Source organism: Spodoptera frugiperda, chromosome 17 (genome assembly GCF_023101765.2).
Source record: "Spodoptera frugiperda isolate SF20-4 chromosome 17, AGI-APGP_CSIRO_Sfru_2.0, whole genome shotgun sequence".
In the NCBI taxonomy this organism is placed as follows: Eukaryota; Metazoa; Arthropoda; class Insecta; order Lepidoptera; family Noctuidae; genus Spodoptera; species Spodoptera frugiperda.
The window spans coordinates 7,223,322-7,245,925 of NC_064228.1; the positions used below are offsets into that span (position 1 = coordinate 7,223,322).

At 35.4% G+C, this 22,604-nt stretch overlaps 1 protein-coding gene across 1 annotated transcript; it reads right to left on the minus strand.

Moving 5' to 3' along the window:
• Positions 1 to 10,572: 10,572 nt before the first annotated feature.
• Positions 10,573 to 20,524, minus strand: LOC118276958 (F-box only protein 28). Its single transcript, XM_050699957.1, has 9 exons — positions 20,168 to 20,524; positions 17,488 to 17,615; positions 16,784 to 16,904; positions 15,993 to 16,185; positions 15,306 to 15,418; positions 14,735 to 14,822; positions 13,743 to 13,832; positions 13,221 to 13,334; positions 10,573 to 12,057 (listed from the first exon to the last, which is right to left on the minus strand). Exons 1-9 carry the CDS (start codon positions 20,249 to 20,251, stop codon positions 11,750 to 11,752), a joined length of 1,239 nt encoding a protein of 412 aa, XP_050555914.1. The 5' UTR covers positions 20,252 to 20,524; the 3' UTR covers positions 10,573 to 11,749.
• Positions 20,525 to 22,604: the final 2,080 nt, after the last annotated feature.

The following is a 22,604-nucleotide window of genomic DNA, read 5'->3' on the forward strand; positions in this document are numbered from 1 at the left end:
CACACACATACAAACAAAAACAAATTGCACAAAATTGAGCAAATAAAGTTAAAATCTTTGTCTAAAAAAACTATTATCACACTTTAAAATAATATTTTTAAACGCACTTAAAACCTCTATAGCTCTAGGCTGTATGTTAACGCTCCAACGCCTAATCTAATAATGGCGCCAAAAGAAAACATCTCCCGCCATTTTATACAACATGTCTACCACGGAAATTGTTAGAACAAAAGTTGTAAATGATATAATCCGAGTGAAATTAGAAAGTTGTCATAAACGACACGGCGTGGACAATATTACAGACATTATATAACCAACCATATAAGGAAATATGGGCATAGTTATAAAATTATATATTTAATTCGAATTCATTAAAATAGCTTCCGTTTTTCGCACGCACGGAACGAGTTTCTTGTTGCGAATGCCATAAACCATTGTTTTATGGCCAAGACTGACAAGACTGTTAATTGGAAAGGTATTTTTGATTGTCTTTTCAAAATATTTCCTGTACATAGAGTTTACATTTCTTAAATATGTGAACTTTAAAAATACGGTACCTTTTTTAAATACACTTTCTTTCTACGATCATTGAGATAGATGGAAAGAAAAATATGGCGCGGAAAAGTTGTATTTATTGGGGCCAATTACACTACAACTTTGTGGTTTGTTTATAAACATTTTAAGTCGATCTTGACCGGGGTAGTACCTACCTAAATGTAGATTGGATTCAACCGGAATGGTCTAGATTCCATTAAATTTGATTAAATTAAAAGAAAAATCCCAGCGGGCTGTATTTACAAAAAACATAAACTTTCACATTTATAACATTAATAGCATAAACAAAAGGTGATTTTAGGACAAATCTCAACAATGTAGCGTATTCGTCTGTCTCCCAATCTCCCATTATCTTACAAAAATCATAAGCACGATGTAGGTATATTAGGTAAGTACGTTATGTTATGTTATATTACCTACAGTTAATCAAGTTTATGTAACATTTTGAGATTAACTTTCTAATCCAAAACACATGTCTGACTAATGGTCTAGCCAAATGCCAAATGACTGTTGACCCTCATTATTAAGATCATCAAAATCCTGTTTAGTGTCATTAAACCAGATAATGTACCTGAGTATACCGTGTAGCTGAGGAAGTGTGAGAGAGCCGTGCTTCGGCACTGCTAGGCCAGCTCAACCGGAGTGATACCACGGCCTCACCCAAAACCGACGTGAAACAACGCTTGCGTCGTGTTTCGTTGTGCGAGTGAGGTTACCGGAGTCCCAATTTCCCCTTCCCAAACTTTCCAATCCCCGATTCCCCAAAAACCCTTAAATTCCTAACCCCCAAAAGGCCTGCAACACACTTGTAACGCCTCTGGTGTTTCAAGCGTCCATGGGCGGCGGCGATTGCTTACCATCAGGTGATACGTCTGCACAGCTTGTTCCATAATAAAATGCTGTGTAGGTATACTTAAACGGTCTTTGGGATTAGCGATTGACTTTGTGTAGTTAAATGTCGTAGTAGCCCGGATGTACCTATAAGATGCCCGCTTCTCACACACGAGGGTCCGAAACCTACCAACGGCAAGTACCAATGTGACTATTTCCGAGTTAAATGTACTTTTTAAGTTATTTAGACAACACTGACTATCTATGAACGAAAACATTGTGAGGAAACCTGGGCTTATAATTTCTAATTATGAGTTTGGAATCACCAAGCCGCTTCATCAAGCGTAGTGATTAATGCTCAAACCTTCTTCGTGTGAGAAGAGGCCTTTGGTCAGCAGTGACCACTTATAGGCTATTGATGATGATGTTGTGGAAACGATCAGATTTCATTTCATATCGGTATGAAAATAATTCTGTTACTTGACTACGAATTAATAGTAGTGACGATATTTTGTTACTTAGAGTGGACCCTATGTCATTCCTATAGATTATCATAGTGTTCTACTAAAGATATCTCTTGTAGATTGTAATTTGAATAGCACCGCTCATTTATTTTCGAAGCTAGGGATGTCAAACGAGCAGATAGAACACCTGATGGTAAGCAATTATCGTCACCAATCGACACTCGCAACACCAGGCAAAGGCCAGTGCGTTGACAACATTTGCGTGGCCAAACATAACCCATACGTTATTTTCTGTGAGTTGACTATATCACTCCGGTAATATGCATATGGCTCTCTATGTTTCTCAAGCATTATAGGAATCGAAATCTCCATATTCCTAACAGGTAAAAGTTAATTATTATATCAAGGTGTGAAGTGGTTTTATATTAATTATGTATAAGATATAAGACGTAGTATTTAGTTACAATAAGTAAGGTAACCTAACCAAATAAGGCCTACCTTATTTTTATTACCGCCTAGCTCGTAGGTTTAAAACGACAATGGGCTGATAATTTCAAAATCTTATATTTATTTATTAAACTTTGTAATAATGGAATCAAAATGGCTTTAGAAACAAAATTTACAATTTTATAAACACAAATAACTAAAGTGTCACTTTGGCCTTATTGGGAACCCTATGTCTTAATAAGGCCTCAATAAAAACTAGTAAGTATTCAACTTCTAAATTATAACAAAACTTTGTCAATGCTTATAATAAATGTAATGAGATCTTATTAATTAATTTTTGTCATTATACATCAGGCTAAACGAGTTTCTCATCATGTAATACCCAAGTAACATCTTTGAAGTCATCGGCACCCCAGCATCAGTCAAACGAATGACCGACCGACCTAGCTTTCGTGTAGTGGAAACCACTCTTTAGATGATGCGTACTTCTTTGGATGTTATATCTGGCTGCAGCAGCCTACCGGGTAAAACAGGGTGTATAAAATTCGAAGGGTGAATAGATACTATGAAGAATTTCCCGATATCCATTCACCCCTTTTCTGTATCTATTCACCCCGTTTACCCCTTTCTACCATTTTAACAGCGTTTTCCATCTTTTGCAAAATCCATTGGCTTTCTTTTTGACAGAAGCTGGTGATCCGTTTTCTTTGAAATTACTGAAAAACAACTATGCCGTAATAAGGCCTACACGTTTTTTTTGTAGGCTTTATTAGGGCATGGCACATAGGTAAACAAAACAACGATTATATGAAATACACCGATATTATAGCTATTTCACTAATGTGAGGAGATGGCTAAATGTATAATTGTCATACAGACAAAACACGGCACGTCGTATACTGATAAATATAAAAATACTAACAGTTTACGCTACTCGAATTTTATAAAAACTAAAGTGAGCTCCACGTCGTGATTGTTTTCGTCTGTAGGTTCCAACATAATCGCGGCACGGGTTGCTTGCTGTGCTCAAATTAGTTAAGTAATGTGCATGCACACTTCTACAAACTTTGGCGACCATTTGACATCGGGAAGAGGGAAATTTTCAAAATAGGCTTTATTGGGGCATAGGCCTTATTTGGTTAGGGTACTATACATGATATAATGTTTCCAATTACAACGCAAGGACATTAAAAAATCTAATTTAGTTCAACAAAAAATACAATGGACGGATATATAAACAACCTCTACGCTACATAAGTAGGTATATAATATACTAAAGCAGGGGCGTAGCTAGCGCCGTATCTGCCGTATCAATTATACGGGGCCCCCAACGTGCATAAGCAAAAAATAAAAATGTCCCAATTTTTTTTTAATTATTTCAGAAATTACAAAAGTCAAAATAATCCATTTATTCTTTTTTCGCGTAAAGCATGCGTTCAAAAGTTGGCAGCAACTTTAAGGAAAAGTAACGTCGTCATAAGGTCCCACGAAAGTGGGCTCAATGTTATAGCATCGTTGAGGCTTGAGACACGGAGGGGGGAAGTTATTGGATAATTTTCGCCCCTCAAATATAGGAAAAGGGGCCCTAAACATTTTTTTATACGGAGCCCCGTCACGGCACGCTACGCCACTGTACTAAAGATATACAGCGTGTAACAAAATACCCATATTATACATCAAGAAGCACTGAAGAATACAGGTTGAATAGAATCTCTACATAAAGTTTCAGCTTAAAATACGTAAAAAAAATATTGGTACCAAAATACCAGGTGTCGCATGATTCTTGATTTTAAATCAACTTACAAACGTGTCACAACACTACAGGGGATACTCACTAATTACGAAAGTTTTGTTCTGTAAATCTGATCGCCTAGTGTCTGTATAGAGCTACATAATTTTAATGTTCGGTTTTTGGAATTTTATCTATTGGAAAAATTCATAACTTCGTTCCATGAAAATATGAGTTTACAAAACCCTTCCCGTATCGTTTGTTATGTTATCTAGAAACCGTGCACTTGATATGTATACCCCCTTTTTGTTACACCGTGTATAAACAACCTCTACGCTACATAAGTAGGTATATAATATACTAAAGTTACATAAGTAAATATAAGATCTGATTAGCTACGAATAGGACAATAGGCAACCTTGTGTCTAGGTAACACTTCGAATTCAAGTTATAATGAGGAAAGGGGGGGGGGTCAAGGGAATTAAAACGATATATTTGACAATCCTTGGAAATAATAAATTGCAAAAAATTAACACTTTGTATAAAAATATATGTATACTTAAAACTCAAAGGTGACTAACTGACTAACATAGTTATCTATTAATGCACAACTCAAGCTAATGGACGGATCGGGCTGAAATTTGGTATGCAGGTAAGTGTTATGACGTAGGTATCCGCTAAGAAAGGATTTTGATCAATTTTGATCAACTAGGACAGATCCTAAAGGGGATAAAATAGGGGATGAAACTTTGTCCATTTTAAACTGATCGGGCTGAGAATTTGCGTGCATAAAGCTACTATGACGTAGTAATCCCCTAAGGATTTGGAAAAACCGAAAAGAGCCCAGTAATACTTTGCCCGACCCGGGAATCAAACTCGAGACCCCTTGTCCAGCAGTCGCACTTGCGACCACTCGACCAACGAGGCAGTCAAACAAAAACATAATTAATTAATTAATTAATATAGTATGTCTCACGAAAGTTATAGAAAATCTTAGTCAATTTACGAAGGAATAATCCTATTTTTCACAGTAATAAATCCTCCATTGCCCCTCAATATTTACGTACGTACGTGTCATCAAATAAATCAATAATTAAAGGAAGTTGCAATTTGTAAGGCAATAGTAATTCTTCGCATTTGTAACTGAAGCACTGAAGCGTGAAAACGCGATGGTATGGATGTTACAGGTTCACGAAATACATTCTTATTTATTGACAAGAAACACGCAAAGTGTAGGTAGTTTGAGAGATACTATTTTGTATATACTGTAGTTTTTCGTTACCCAGGGGAAAACTTCAAAGGCGCCTGGCTTTTTGGGGAAAAACTATGGAGGGTGGGATTTTTACTTCAATAAAACCACCCCGATAACCACCTTCAGCAGCTATAAAGGGGCACTAAGTCTTCTAATTAGACCTGCTCTGGAGCCCCTTTGGTACAACGCCTGTTACGGCACATCATTACGGAAAATCATTCAACGGCTTCTCCAACCCTGGGCGAGGCGAGAGGGAGTGTCAGACTCTTACTGACTAAAAACCACCCCGTTCCTGCTTCTCTAGCCGGGGCCCGGTAAACCCGTAAGGTAGTCCTCAGCTCCGGATGTATTTTAAAGCCTACAGACCTCTTAGGTCATGCATTTATCGACAGTAGACGGTTCTCTTACCGCGAGGGTATTATAGTTATAAAAGTCGACTATGGGACTAGACATTTAGCAAAGACTAGTCATCAGCTCCATCTAACAATTATGCGGTCTCCAACCCACCTGCTTAGCTTAAAGACTACGGCAAATTCTCTTATAGTAGGATCGTAGAGGAGGCTTATACTTCAGCAGAGGATTTTGAGGGTTTGTTTTGATAAAAATAAAACAACAATGTATAATTATATAGGTAATATATTTATTCGTTTCACTAATCGAGAGTATTGCTATAATACTAAACTTTATAAACACTCTTTTTAGAATTTTTAGACACAAAACGCTCACTATAATGACATAATTAGTTTTTTTTTAATTACAAGGTACATTACATTGTTATTGGCAGTTAATCACATTAAGCTAGAGGGAAACAGTCAGGCCATCTGGGGCCTACTCCGGTTCTCGGATCCGTTTAATATTCGGCCGTAGGTTTTATTGATTTACTAATAGAATTTTACGTTTTATTATAAACTAGCTGCTTCCGCGCGGTTTCACTCACTCTGCTTGGCTCTTTTTGGTCATAGCGTGATGTTTTATAGCCTATAGCCTTCCTCGATAAATGCACTATTCAACACAAAAAGAATTATTCAAATCGGACCAGTAGTTCTGGAGATTAGCGCGTTCAAACAAACAAACTCTTCATCTTTATAATATTAGTATAGATAATATTAGTATAGATTTCATATCAAAACCTATTTTATCTTCATTTCATTCGTTTATTTTTGTTCACGAAAATTCGCAATAAATAGAATTTTAGTATGCAATCTAGAAAGATTTTTCGTTCGTTCGTTCGTTGAATTAGAGTAGGCCCCTGGTCAGTATACTATCAGCCACAAGACATCCACTGCTTCACAAAAGCCTTTTTCTTCTTCCCCCAATGACTTGCAAATCGACCAGTTGGAAGCGACCTAGCTTCACTGATGGGCAGACTGACAAACTATAATTTACTTCGTTATTTGTTGACGTTTCAAATGTACCTAAGTATTAGTGGTTTAATTGGAATAAATGATTTGATTTGATTTTCACTTTGAACTGCCAAACTCTTTAGTAAAACTTTTTTTAACCGACTACACAGTAATTAAGTGACTGGGGTAAGTAAAGTAGGAACTGACTGTTTCCCTCATATGCTCAATTTACATTATTATAATTTACTACCAAAATCTACTTTTTTTATATAAAACTCTTAACGTTCATAATATCTATTGTATAGCAATCAATAAGTTGAAAATACTTTCTCAATTCCATAAGCGTTAAATATATTAACCGCCATACGCAAAAACATTTAATGATCACTTAACCCAGTCCTTAGCAATTTGTTTGCGGAACAAAATCGTTGCTAAGGCGTAGTTTAATTAATTAATCATTAAATTTCTCTGAATGCGGCAGTAAAACTTGAAAATACAACTATTTTAAAAAACTGTATTGGTAGTAATGAAACAGGCCACAAACTCACTAACACTCACTATTTAGTATTTAGTAATAAACTCACTATTAGTTACATTCTGTGTTCTCAAAAATCGACTAAATCCGTATTTAGTCGACTACATAACATACGGTCTATATTATTGCTTACATACTCATATTAGAAAAATATTCAATATTTGATAATTTCCTATTATGTCTGCGTTGCTTAATAGTCGACTACAAAGCTACTATTGCAAAATTACCTACGTTTATATTTTTATAATAACTATCGTGAGACATACTAAATTAATTAAAAATCACGGTTTACTCACGTACATTAATGGAGAAAAGCTCTATTAGTTTCGAGTCACAGAGAGACTCTTCATCATGTAATGTTTTGACATTAGCAGCGCGACAATCGCCACGTCGTGTGTCGCGGAATGCTGTTCATAAATATGAGCCTCTAGCATAGCTTGAAACTAGTCGAGTTCCTCGTCAAAACATTACGTGAGTAAACCGATAAGATAATAATTAATGATGAACTTCGTGATCAGTAAAAGGCTTTGCCTGGGTAACCAGCTGCTTACTGTATCGTAGGTTCGATTTTCACATAATAACTTTTATAGGAATCTCATAGTGTAAGGCAACATTTTCTATACTTTTGCCACCCTTGCGTGAAACTCAAGACCATTCGCTCGTTTGTGAGGTAAATTAAATTTGCAACGTCTCGATATGTAGCATAGTAGCATACTAAGAGTATATTTTCAGCTAAAAATGGAATTAAAAAAGAAAAAATAATAATAAAGGATATATTTATACATGTTTTTAATAATGAAATCACTTGGAAATTGTTAGCATTGCAGGTATACAGTAACAAAAGTAACACAACAGATATTTAACACGCATTGTGTTATATAAACTTATATATTTAATGATTACATATACTCGTTTACCACATTTTCAAATATATTTTAATACTTTTTCTTAAATAAGTCTTTATATAAAAATAATTTGACAAAATGTATGTACGCACATAACTCCTGAACGTCTGAATCAATTTTGATAATACCTTTTGTCGGAAGATCGCCACGAAATTCAGGTTGTTACTTGAAAAAATCAAAAACATACAATCAGTATTAGTGTTTTCTATCTTATACCAAATAAAATAAGATTCAAAATCGATTAACAACTCTTGAACAGGGAATTTCGAAAACTTAACAACATATAATTCTTTGAGAATGTGGTAAACCAGTACATTTTTAACATAAACTATACTAAATAAAATTAAAGTAATGTTTTTAATCTACTCCTGGATTTGAAATAAGATAATTTTTAACAACTAGAAGAAAGAATTAGGCGGATTTTGACATACTACTTATAATAATTATATCGTTAAAGACAGTACTAGTTGTTTTATTCATAAAAAAATAATTGCTTTGTTATTTTGACGATTTATCGTTAATGTAGTCAAATTATTTAGAATGCAGGTAAGCAAAATAAATATTGATTCAGTACAGAGACAGTAGCTATTGTAATATTAGACTAGAGATGGCGAAGCTTAACGAAACAACTTTTTTAAGGTTTTTTTATAATACCTATTGTGAGACATACTTACTACATTAACTAAAAATTCACAGTTTACTCACGTACATTAATGGATAATTAAAGCTCTCCTAGTTTCAAGTCACAGAGGGACTCTTCATCATGAGCTGCGCGCACAGACGCAGTGACGTCGCTAGGCATATATTTTTTTTTCCTTTAGTATTTCATTAAGCAAAATTAATGTTGAATTAGAGTCATTTATGTAACTCTGAATCTTTAATGTTATTCGTGTATGAAAATAGCGACAGGCAACAGACAGATTGTGAGTATCAATAACGTGCCCAAATTATTATGCTGCGTGCCAATGGTTCACCAACGCCGTTACTTTTTCCTTTTTTTTTAAAAAGAGTGGAAAATCATCTACGTACTTCTCCCGCCTTGGGCGAGGCGAAAGGAGTACCAGAGTCTCACTGACTAAAAACCACCCCATTCCTACTCCTGCTTTTCGAGCCGGAGCCCCGGTAACCCGCTAGGCAGTCCGCAACTCTGGATCAGACTCTCTATACTGAATCAATTTAGATTTTCTTACTTGCATACTATATCATTTGGGTGTTGTATGTAGACAAAATATGGTTTAGCTATTATAGATCTATCATAATTTTATGAAAACAACTATTATTGTAATATTATAAGCTGACTATTTGCGGTGTTTATATTTATTTGTTAATATTCGATTTTACATAGTGCTAGTTTAGACGTGACGGTGAATATTTATATAAAGAAATATAAGATGGGCTAGTTTCACAAACAAGATTAGAAATGTATTTTTTAAAAGAAAAATTAAAGCCGTACGAGTATGCTTTAGGTTTAAAGTAATCGAAACGAGAGCGCGATCAACGCTCTGATTGGACGGCTCTAATAAATCTACCAATCACAGCGCTGAACACGCTCTCGTTTCGATTGATTTAAACGTAAAGCAAACTCATACTAAGGGTTTTTAGATAATAGATCCTCATGTGGTACTATTTTGTAATCTCATAATTATGTCTCTTGATAATATGAAAATAGCCGTTATATTTTTAAAATAAGAGACCCTTACTATTGAAAATCCACACAAACTAAAAGTGATTATATAAATATATAATATTTGTTATTTGTTATTGCATACTTTAATACCATACACACATACATAAGACTACAGTACTTTCAAATTAATAATACGCATATAGATTTTCGTCATTCTTTTTTTTTTGAGGGTGGAAAATCATCCGATGACTTCTCCCGCGTTGGGCGAGACGAGAGGGAGTGTCAGACTCTTACTGACTAAAAACCACCACGTTCCTACTCCTGCTTTTCAAGCCGGAGCCCCGGTAAACCCGCTAGGTAGTCCGCAGCTCCGGAAGGGTAAGTCATTCTGCCGCGGGAATACGACTAAAATTCCGCGGTATATGGATAACGTCTTCCGACGCTCGGGAAATACGACCGTTGCGTCGCGAAGATTCTTATGCGCATTTGGTGTACTGTTAATCCTTTTCTATATAAACTTTTAAATAAAAAAACATACACTTTATTTATACATCAACTAGATACCTACATATTATTTAATTATTGCTCTTAATTTCGTAAAATGTATCTATACTTTATAATAATATATGTTTTTTGAAAGGCATATTGGCAGTTGTTTTAAGTTAAATACATAGTATGTTATTTTTATTCACCATTTGTCGCTAAATTAGCGGGATAGCGATTGGACAAGCAGGGCCTGAAGCTACACTAGCGTTATTTGGTGAACAAAAAGTAAAAAAAAAATAAAACCTTGATATAGATAACAACTTAACTGTCAAGAAACATGTGTAAGAGTGAGACAACAAGATATCTTTAAAAAAATATTCCATACGAAATCGTATACCTTTTTAATTTTAGTTTTTTTTATAATTATACTTTCTCTTTCACTCCGCTATATAGTTTATATATCTTACATATTATGAATAGATGCTCTAACGTACAAAAATCAAGTATTAGCACATACTAATAATAAAAAATAACAAATTGTTTATTATTAACTTGTACTTACATTTTTAGCGTCAATTTCAATAAAATTATGCACTAATAATGTCAGTTTATTTATACCGTAGAATTATTCGAATGACGAATTTTTATCAGCTCCGGTCAAGCTCGAAATTAGACAGGTTAACTCGAAAATGGTAATAATTATATTTTTGATCCAATAATTCTACGGTTTAGTTGTTAATTAAGAACAAAATGCTAGTTTAAATTAGACATGGTTGTGTTAGTTTTTTTGTGTACATAAATAATAAAACTAATTATAGCAAAATATTTGCTATTTAAAAGAATAATTTCACGTCAATTGATATACAAATTGTAATATCCTCACCATTTAAAAAAAAGGTCTTTTAAACCAGGCATTGGTTCGATTCCCGACTATGACACAATATTTTTAATTTCCATTTTTTTTTTAAATTGTCAGAGAATGTCTTTAGTTTGGAATTGTATGGTATATGGCAATAGGCCCTAAATGTAACTAGTCCTACTAAAACGTAATAAGAAGCGAGCTTATTACCATACATCAGCAATTTCAAACTTTAACACTAATGAGAATTTTGTAAAATTTGCTGCCGTACTCAGAGACATTTAATGATTACTTAAACTATCCCTTAGTGACGATTTTGTTCCGAAAACAATTGCTAAGGACTGGTTTAAGTAACCATTAAATGACTCTGAGTATGGCTGTTAGAAATATTTTTTTTTTATATCAAAGAAAAATACTAAATAGAAGGCATTTTACCTATTGAAAGTTTAACATAATTTTTATAAGGCATTGATATCTTATAGACATAAGTCACATAACGTTTTGACTACAATCATTTAGACCTACAAGACCTAACGGCACACCAACGCCATCTAGTAGCAAAACCAGGCAACACAAACCGCATTATTGAGTCAATACACATACAAGCAACTCTCGACCACATCATATATGCAATAAAGCTCAAAATCGCATAGCATACCTTACGAATCAATTATCGTCTCTATACAAAAGGAGATAAAGTTCAAAATCGAGTACCCTTAATCTAGTTTCTGTTTTTTGATCTCAGGTACGTTTAGTTCGCTAGTTAGCGATAGGGGGCGTTTTAGTTTGGCTTCGTAAGCCTTTGGGAGGTTTGTGAGGTATCTTATTTCGTTAGCAATGCCCCTAATTTTGGCGATAGTGGTTTGAGATTTAGTTTTTGGGCTCTGTTTGTCCATGGATGTGGATGGTGTGGGGTTGAAACGACTTTCATCCATTTTTGGCAGCTTTGGGGGCGGTTCTGAATCGTCTTCTGATAGGCTCGGCAGCTTGATCAGTGGTTTTCGCGGCTTCATGTTTGGTAGTACTGAAAAAGATAGGGTTTTTATTAGTTTTTTGGAGTTACTAGTGGTCGCCTAGTGGTCGAAATTCGACCATATACGATTTAATTTACAATATCACTTAACATACGTTCAAGGATAATTTTTATTTAACTCAAACTCAAACAAACTCTTTTATTTAAACTCTATTCATATGACACGTGAGAATATCATCGCAATGTCTATCGATTTTGACGTTTTGTCAAGTACGATCAGATATGTACTATGCATGTGTGTGTAATGTTTTATTTATATGTTATGTATGTTTTATAAGCATTATTTTTGAAAAATATTAACGTTCCGCAATTCTCCTACACATAAACTATAAGTGTACCAAATTTTATGCTCCAATGTCCGCGCAATTTTCGTAAAAAGCGGTCCAAATTTTTTGCATCACGTATTAATATATAGATTAAATCTTATAGTTGACGAGGGTGTAGTTAGTAAAATACAACGAGTTGGGAAAAGGAGTTATTGTATTCTACAAGACTTAATTTAGATCTTAATCTTAACATAACCTCTTATTTATAATTGTTATCGGTTAATCAAACCTCTAAAATGAAATTTCTCAGACAAAATGAAATGTTAATAATAAAGGGAAGAGTAGAATACGTTCAATTCCCATCGATGTCATTCTTGTCATTAACAGCGATCTCCAAACCCTGTCAAACGTGGAGATTATAGTGTGGCGACATATAACTAGTGTTAGATGACAGAAGTTGCAAATAGTCGATCGACAAATAAATCAACGGATGATGTCATAAATCCTACATCACACATGAAGTGTACATTGTGTAACGGCGCATTCCAATAAACTACGGATCGGTAGATGTGCCTACGAGCCGTAGAATTTTGACACATTTTGTATGGAGCTTATGTCAAAATTCTACGGCTCGTAAGCAAATTTACCGATCGGTAGTTTATTGGAACGCGCCGTAAATCAACGGATGACGTCATAAATCCTACATCACATGAAGTGTACATGCGAATAAACATGGATAGAAAATCCCAACGAACAACAGTCGGTCAGAAAACCAGGCACGATCACCTCGCCTGGTCGGAGGATACTCCTTGTCTTAGGGAACTTTACTCTTTCTATTTAGACAATATCTAGACCATGGTTATAATGATGATGAATAGATTGTCTTACATTTATTATTTCTCTTGGACGTGCCAATGGGTAGCACGGAGAGATCCAACTTGATCTGACTGGAGAAGTGCCGCAGGGGCTGGGCGGGGGACGTCGGCTCGCCACCTGCACTCGCTGGAACATAGGTTCGAGTACCGAGTGAGACATTTTTCAAGGAAACTTCGTTTTGAACATTTATTATTTGTGCATGTATATTATTTATATTATCTGTACTTTTTATTAAAAAAATGTGTAGGAATCGAACCTTATACACGTCACACAGCAGAAGCCCAGCCACTACGCTATATTCAGTCATGTGGATGTTAGATGTTTTGATCAAGGATTCATTCCAATAACAACGCACTCTCTAATTACATGGGGCTCATAACATAACGGTTTTAAAGTTGGTAATACATAATATGGTCACCTCTGTCCTACATATCAGTTGAACGAATATAATGATGTGTATGTACAATAGTAAGTTTGTATGTAAGTATATGTTTATGTATGTATCTTTATACATGTATGTTTGTTTATATTTACCAGCTATAGCCTTCCCTCCGACAGCTTGGTTGGTGTGTGTGAGCTCAGTGTACTTGATATCGCATTCCTCGATACGTTTCTTTAGATCAGCTGTAACAGATAAAGGCACATTTTTATATCAAAACTAGCTACTTCCGCGCGGTTTCACCCGCTCTGCTCAGCTCCTATTGGTCATAGCGTGATGTTTTATAGCCTATAGCCTTCCTCGATAAATGCACTATCCAACACAAAAAGAATGATTCAAATCGGACCAGTAGTTCCGGAGATTAGCGCGTTCAAACAAACAATCAAACAAACTCTTCAGCTTTATAATATTAAGTAAGTATAGATTGGAGACTTTTTTTATGGTATAGGGCGTCAAAGGAGCAAAAGGACATACATGCTTAATATTGAAAGATTTACAGCTGCGTCACTGGCCTTTTAGGGGGTTAGGCTTTTAAGGATTTGGGGGATGCGGGATGAGTAGAGTGGTAACCTCATTGACGTCACGAAACACAACAAAAGGTTAAGGTTTTTGTAAAAGAAAAAATAGTGTCCCACACTAGGATTTCCTCCTGTGCCATGGTTTTATAAGTTTGTTATCGCCAACCGGCTTTAAGCAAGCGTGGTGATTAATGCTCAAACTTTCTCCGTGTGAGAAGAGACCTTTGGTCAGCAGTGGCCACTTATAGGCTGTTGATGGATGGCTAAAAAGTTTATATTATATTTTTTATCACTACATAGTATAAAACAAAGTCGCTTTCTCTGTCCCTATGTCCCTTTGTATGGTTAATTCTTTAAAACTACGCAACGGATTTTGTTGCGGTTTTTTTAACAGATAGAGTGATTCAAGAGGAAGGTTTATATGTATAATATGTACATGCATAATATATCACCATTGCACCCATGCGAAGCTGGGGCGGGTCGCTAGTTTTTTTTTTTTTAATATTACCAACAGCTTCTGTATACATAATACTAAATATATTATAATATAAACTAATATAATCTCTTACCAATAGCATTGTCCTGTTCCCGCTGCCTCTTGGTAAGGTCCCTGATAGTCTTCTGCTGTCGCCACGCAATCTTCTTGTACTCCATCACCTGTAGGAAAACCATCATAAATATCAGGTTATATGTCTTTTGAGCATTGTATTTTCACATCTCTTTTGATTACACAAAGAATTTTGTTTGCGAGAACCGAATCTGCTACACGTTGTACAGTAACCGATAGCACAAACAACCGTAGTATAAAACATATATATATTTTTGATTTATGAATTTTTTTGCCCTTTTCGAAATAAATTTATATAAAACTAGCTACTTCCGCCAAGGCCCACCCGTTCTTCTCGGTGCTATATAGTCTATAACCTTTCTAACCTAACACAAAAATAATTATTCAAATCGTAGCAGCAGTTTCGAAGATTAGCACGTTCAACAAATAAAGTCCTTAGCTTTATACATTAGTATATAGAAGTATATAGATTAAATAAACAGATAGAATATAGTCTGGAATAACATTTTTATTCAGGTAACGCAGACGAAGCCGCTGGCAGAAGCTAGTTAATAATAAAAAATGTGACATACCCGTTTGTGGAACTTCTTGTACTGTGAGGCGAGGTATAGAGACAGCTTGGCGTTGAGGATGGAGCGCTGCCGCAGGTGGATCATTTCTTGCCGGATCGCCAGGGGAGCTAGCACTGTGGTGGACAAATTAACAATATATTTTATTGTTTTTAATAAACATTGCCCCACACTAGGATTTTCTCCTGTGTCGTGGGTGCGATTACAAACATACAAGTTCACATACACATGACACCCAGACCCAAAACAACAAAATGTGGATCACACAAAGAATTGCTCCGTGCGGGAATCGAATCCGCTACGGCACCGCGCTAACCGTGCAGTCGTAAGTATTGTATAAAAACTATCGTGAGACAAAGTAAATTAATTACCTAAAATACACTGCAAGTTTACGCAACTATTCGAGAATGCTCGACTAGTTTCAAGCAACTACTGGGGCTCATAAATAGATCAGGTTGTGGCTTAAAGTGGTCAAACGTTTCCAAAAGTTCTCAGACATATCAATGTTGATAATATTTTAAACTATAGTGGTCTTAAAGATCCCTCTTCTGAAAATGTAGAAAATAACTGCAAGATAAACCATAAAGTTAAGCTACACATACCGCGGCCGGGTAACGGATGGGTGTCTACTCACCAAGCGAAGTTAAGCTACACATACCGCGGCCGGGAAACGGATGGGTGTCTACTCACCATGCGAGGGTCTAGGCGTGGGCTGCACGACTCCCTGCTGCAGCCGTTTGCGGAAGGCCGGGGAGATCTTGTCGTCAAAGTGTTCGATGGCCATGCTGGAGATGTCTCTCAACTCCTGGAGAACTTCGTGGGCTCGTGGCGGCGTGGTGGATGTCTCTACTATTGTGAGGACACGTCTGATCTCGTCTATGACCTGGGGAAAAGTGGTAGGGTTATAGAAAGATGAAAAAATAGAAAGGTAGGAAATGAAACCCATGTGTGTGAGAAAAATATGTGTGAAGGTTTTCAGACTTTTAACTGACTTCAAAAAATATGAAGTTTTAAGTTTTAATTTTTGTCATGTGAACAATTGGTGGCTACCGTTAGCGGAAGTTTTATTTTAACTATTTTAGAACGGTATCGGCAGAGAAAGTATGAGGGTTTTAAAACTACTTAAGGTGGAAAAAGCACTTCTGTACCTCCACCATGAGTTTAAAGCAATAGTATTTTTCGATAGTCGCTAGCGAGGACGTAAAAAATTTTTATGGCGAATTTTAGTTCCATAGGTGACCGGTAGAGGCGTTGTAAAATTTGGCATACAAAAAATTTACGTCGTCGCTAGCGACTATCAACAAATACTATTGCTTCAAACTCATGGTAGAGGAGTATGCAAAATGATTACCAACTGATTCGAAAAGTTATTTACATGGAGGTAGGTATAGTGGGGAACAGATCCGCGGATCAGGCGGATCTTTCTAAATTTAATTTCTTGGTAAACTCCATGAAAGTTTCATCTATGTATTTCAATTTACCTTTCCGGGAATGAAACAGCAGAGTCCGTTGTCTATAAACTTGGAGTATGTCATGTTGAGCATAGAGATGCGAGTCTCTATCGACGTCAGGATATCACAGTGGCGGGACAGGTGATGATACCTGGAACATATGTCAAACAAAACAACGTTAAAATCATGCTTTAACTTTTTTATTAAGAAATCTATGCTTTAAAAAAAAACATATCTATAACATTAATTAAATGAGCCGGGAAACAAGAGATAGTCGCAATCACTAACTATTAAAATGGTGTGATTTTGTATGTTAAGTCACTGCTAAACGGTGTTTGACATATTTTAGAGCAGATATGGGTAGATTTAGAGCATATATGTGTAGATCTGGAGCACATATGGGTAGATTTGGGGCATATATTGGTAGATTTGAAGCATATATGGGTAGATTTCAAGCATATATGGGTAGATTTGGAGCATATATGGGTAGATTTGGAGCATACATGGGTAGATTTGGAGCATATATGGGTAGATTTGGAGCACATATGGGTAGATTTGGAGCATATATGGGTAGATTTGGAGCATATATGGGTAGATTTGGAGCATGTATGGGTAGATTTAGAGCATTTATGGATAGATTTAGAGCAGATAACCATAGTTATCTGCTGGGAAGGTGCATATATGGGAAGATTTAGAGTAGATACCCTGCTCTAAAAACATTATTAATAATGTACCTTCTCTCCGACTCCCTCCTGGGAAGCTGTGCCTTCACACTCTTGAGGGCCATGGCGTGGCGTCTCTCGATCATCATGAACCCGCGGTTCAGCATGCGCATGCTGATCTCATTGAACGCTCTGGACACCTGAAATTGGGACACAAAATAATTTAGATAAAAATGTCAATGGTATTTAAGCTTTGCAGCTAACATTATTGTTAAGAGTTCAAGTTCTGCATGGTACCATTTCTTTGTGTGGTTCAAAAATTTTTGTTCCAGAAAGAAAAGCCTAGTGGGCCGCAAAGAATTTATATTTTAAAGGTTTTTTCTTTTCATATCAAACAAATGAAAACATGGAATGTGGAAATAGAATAAGAACTAGACATACATACATACATACATATCGTCACGCCTTTAATCCCCGAAGGGGTAGGCAGAGGTGCACATTATGGCACGTAAAGCCACTGTGTACACCCACTTGTCACAATTTATGTTGTAAGTCCCATAATAGGTGGTGAGCCTATTGCCACAAACTGGGCACATTTCCAGACTCCGTGCTACTACTTAGAAATTTTCGAAAATCCGAAAAACGCCCGGCTATACATCGCCCGACCCGGGAATCGAACCCGAGACCCATTGCTTGGCAGTCGCACTTGCAACCTACTCGGCCAATGAGGCAGTCTACTAGACATATACAGTCAAAAAATTGTCTAGAAAAAGAGAACATTCAGCCAACCTTATACCTAGCACCATAAGTTTGAAAATCGGACACATACAATTTCTGTAGACCAAAATATTTTTACTGGCTCCATTTTTAATGGAATAGGCTATTAACTAAAAATCACAGTTTAATCACATAAATTAATGGAGAAGAGCTCTACTAGTTTCGAGTCATAGAGGGACTCTTCATAGTGAGCAGCATGCTCAGAGAATTAATGTATGTGAGTAAACCGTGTTTTTTAATGAATTTAGTATGTCTCACGATAGTTATTATAGGAATTGGCTATGTTTAGCATTTCACAAATCACATGATACAACAATTTGTAACAATAGTTTTATTTTTCAGCAACTAGAGTTGGTGCCAAGCCAAGAGTGATAATGATAACTGTATTATTTTTAACTACAATTTTATTTTAGTGTTTATTGTTATTGCAATTTTTTTATCAAAACTGTTTGACAGCAATACTTTGTAGATAAGGCAAAACATGTTTTTTTATTAATATTGACAAACATCTAACATAATACATCATTTTAGATTAGAAACTTCTAATCTTGACTCCGGCAAAAGTAAAATTAAATTAAAGCTTTTAGCTATTTTGTGGATCTTAAAATATTATGTGGAATCGTACTGATTAGTACAGTGCTATCAAAATAACTGTTTAGCACATCAGTAAAACTGTTTTTAACACATTGAACGCCGTGGTCACCGGTGACCAACGTTAGCGGAGAATTTGCCTTCAACAGTTTTCTATTGGCAGTCAAAGACTTAAATTAAGTCTTGCAATAACTAAGTCCATTTGTTTCTTAGAAGAAAAAGTACCAAAGTTAATTTTAAATTAAATTTCTTTCATGTTCTTATCACCTAACTTAGAGATAATTATAATATAACAAGTTTCAACATGAATATTGACGTTATTTCTTTTAGATAAAAGAGACAATGACCTCTGAGTTTTTTTCAGCATTTCTTCTCAGAGTAGTCCGTTAGGGAATGCCAACCTCATCTAGATTATTTTTATAATAATGTTAACATGTAAAAGTGCTCTTTTGTAGCATATTTGCAAAAATAAATAAATTGTTTCAGATAATTACCTACTTATATTTAAGTGATATGTATGCTACATGCATCTACTTGAAGGTAATACATAGACACAGATTGTAAATAACACACATAGATATAATAATATGCTGCATCATACAATTAGCATACATATTGATTACACAACATGTAACACGTAAATAAGTATAGTATAGTATAGTTGTGTATTAACAGGTTTATTTAATGATTACTATTGTTTTAAGACAACACTATATTAATTAATTTTCAAGATTGAAGTTTGGGCTAATAACTTTTTTATTGTGCATGCTGTGTTAGCCTTTAACCGATTGTTATATGGTAAATGGAATGTGTAAAACGTTGTTGGCTGACCTTAAATAAATAAATTAATCAATTAATTTTGGATATTTAAAAATAATTCTTATAAAATATGAAATATTTTAATTCATAATTTTATTTTATCAAAAGAGTTTCTATATTATTTAATATTATGAAACAATTCCCTAATTTCCTACAGATAATCTAAAAAAAAAAAATATCATACATGGCATAAAACACAACAATATTGCATTATTTTCATTCGACGCTTCACTATGTAAATATTTTGCAAGTATGGCCAACTAAAACAAACATAACTGGGGTTAAATGTTAATTTAATCGTCGAACAAAGTAATTTTAATACATAAATAATATCGGTTACGAGACCATACACGAGTGTAGAGAATTTTCATTAGCGAACAGATATAAATAGACATTCTATGTACACAAGAATGTACTTGTAGTATATGAAACGCCTAGAACACAGCAACTTTTCAACAGTTACGTGTTGAATAAGAAGTGAAATTAATGACTGTAATACACTATAGATGATTTTCTAACTAAACAAGCTCATTTCTATTAATAAATTCCTTGAATAATCACTTACCAATCTATTCTTTGCAATCTCATCGTAGGATAAATACGAGAAAATGTTTTCGATCATAACAACGGGAAGCCCTAGAAGATCCATGGTCACTGCACAAACATCCAATTTATTAATTCCAATTTTATGTATCACAGGCACACGTGAAAATGAATATAAGAACAATGTTTACACATTTAAATTAAAACAAAGTGGTTATAATTCGCGACGTTTCTTTGGATTCCGTCATGATGCAGCGCATCTATCACTTTCGCACTTACGAGTTATTTACGGGAGCGACAGAGAAAAAAAACCTTGAATTAAATTTGACGTTTTCCACAAACGCTGTCGTGCTTCCACTGAAGCTGAGACGCTAATGCCATCTTTTATCGTTATACGTCATCAGAGTACAAAGAAAAACGAAGAACATTCTACACTCATTACTTTTATGGCAATCGCACTAATAAATTAAGTAAAGGACACGTTTTTCTGGCTTTGTAAATCAATTTTATCTATTTTTATGACGTACTAGTTGTTTAAAATCGTGATTCTAAAAGATATAAGATTTTCATATGAGCCACGAGATGGCGCTATAATTAAATCCTTTATCTTCACGCTTGCAAAAATTTCTAAAATTAATTGCAACCTTCCTGCTATCGTGTAGCATTTATTGGTTTTCTAGATAATCTAGAAAATACTACGCAGCGTGCTGAGTTATCTTGTTTCTTTTAAAATCTTATTTAGGTTATATAAAATTATTTTTGTCTCATGTTTTTCTTTTATTGTATTACGACTTATTTTAAGCATAAAGCGTGATCAATAATACTTATCTAATTACTGCCCTTACGAAACCAGTTAAGTAATTATAATAATATTATACAGTTTACGTTAGATAACAGAGGCATAACATTTACAAAAATAAAAATTCGGGACGCATCGACAAGGTCAATGCCCTGTCAAAGTCTGTAAGGGCACGTATAAGGTATGAGCGGTAGCGGGGCGGATTACGCGATGTCATATTTTTAAGGAGGAAAATACCATCCAATTACGCGATGCCATGTGGCAAGGCGATTGAGGAAGTGTCACACTCTTACTGGCTAAAAACGACTCCGTTCCTACTCGTGCAATTCAAGTCGGACGCCCCGGTAATCCCGCTAGGTACTCGGCAGCCGATCATAGAAGCGAACGCGACGAAGTGGTGCGGTGACACGCGATTTTCACGCGATTTTAACGTGATGTGGTCTGTCCAAGCCAGATCGCTCACCGCATCCCACGTGCGGTTGGTCACAAAGGCCACGTCAATACATTTTGACTGGGCCTTCATGGGCGGCGGCGATTACTTACCATCAAGTGGTCGTTTACAAGCTTATACCATTAAATAATATCCCGGTAAGTATATGGCAAAAGACTCATCTTATTAAATTGTACGTGGAGCTGATGAAATGGAGATGGTAAAATATTAGTATTAATGTGTTACTTCAGCTTACTCTTCTACAAAGAAAAAGACATGAAGTCCAATATCGTATATTATTATTTATCTACAAACATATTAATAAAACGCTACCCGCTCTCCGCGCTACTAAAACCGCAGCCTTACAAATGAGGGACACGTGATTATTCGTCGAGAAACGTGAGCAGTGACTCACGAGTGTGAATACAGTCGCGTGACGACGCATGGAATACTCTACTAGAACATACGCTGCGCGGTGTCCCAGTAAATAAATACATATGTACCTACTTATGTATTAGGTAGGTATATTATGTAGGTATCTGTGTATGTGTGTACACAAATTGGACAACTTACATTTTTTATTATGTAGATATGTGAGTATACAAGTTAGATACCTATTTACATTTGTTTTTCTAGACTGTTCATAATGTTTATGAGATGAAAATATAGGAATAGGTATATTTTTTTTTTGTTCTTTTTTTACTACACTCTAGGATTGTCGTGGGTGCGTTTACAAACATACAAGTTCACATACAATCACAAAACCCGAAAAAACGATTTGTGGATGACACAAAAATTGATCCGTGCGGGAATCGAACCCGCTACACGTTTCGCGGCAGCCAGTTACCGCATTAACCGTGCAGTCAATATGACTGTTTTCACATTCAATACAAAAGCACTGAATGCTAACAAAAGTCCAACTCGTTTGTTATTTTTGAGATGGGTGCTGTATCTTACCTACCATGAAAATAAATGATCGCAATTGCATTTGAGAATAAGAAAGTGGGGCGGTGGTACGAGTAAGTTGTCCCGATTTAGATTAGATTCCTGGGCAGGACAGTATCATAGAGTTTATTTTAGTGTTTTGAAAATCTTACGTACTAGTATGGAGTCTGGAATCGTGTCCGGTATATGGCAATAAGCTCACCCCCTATTACATCGGACTCAATACTAAAAGTGTAGTAAAACATTCAAATTGCGCGAAAATGGCCATCCATATAATATACTCGA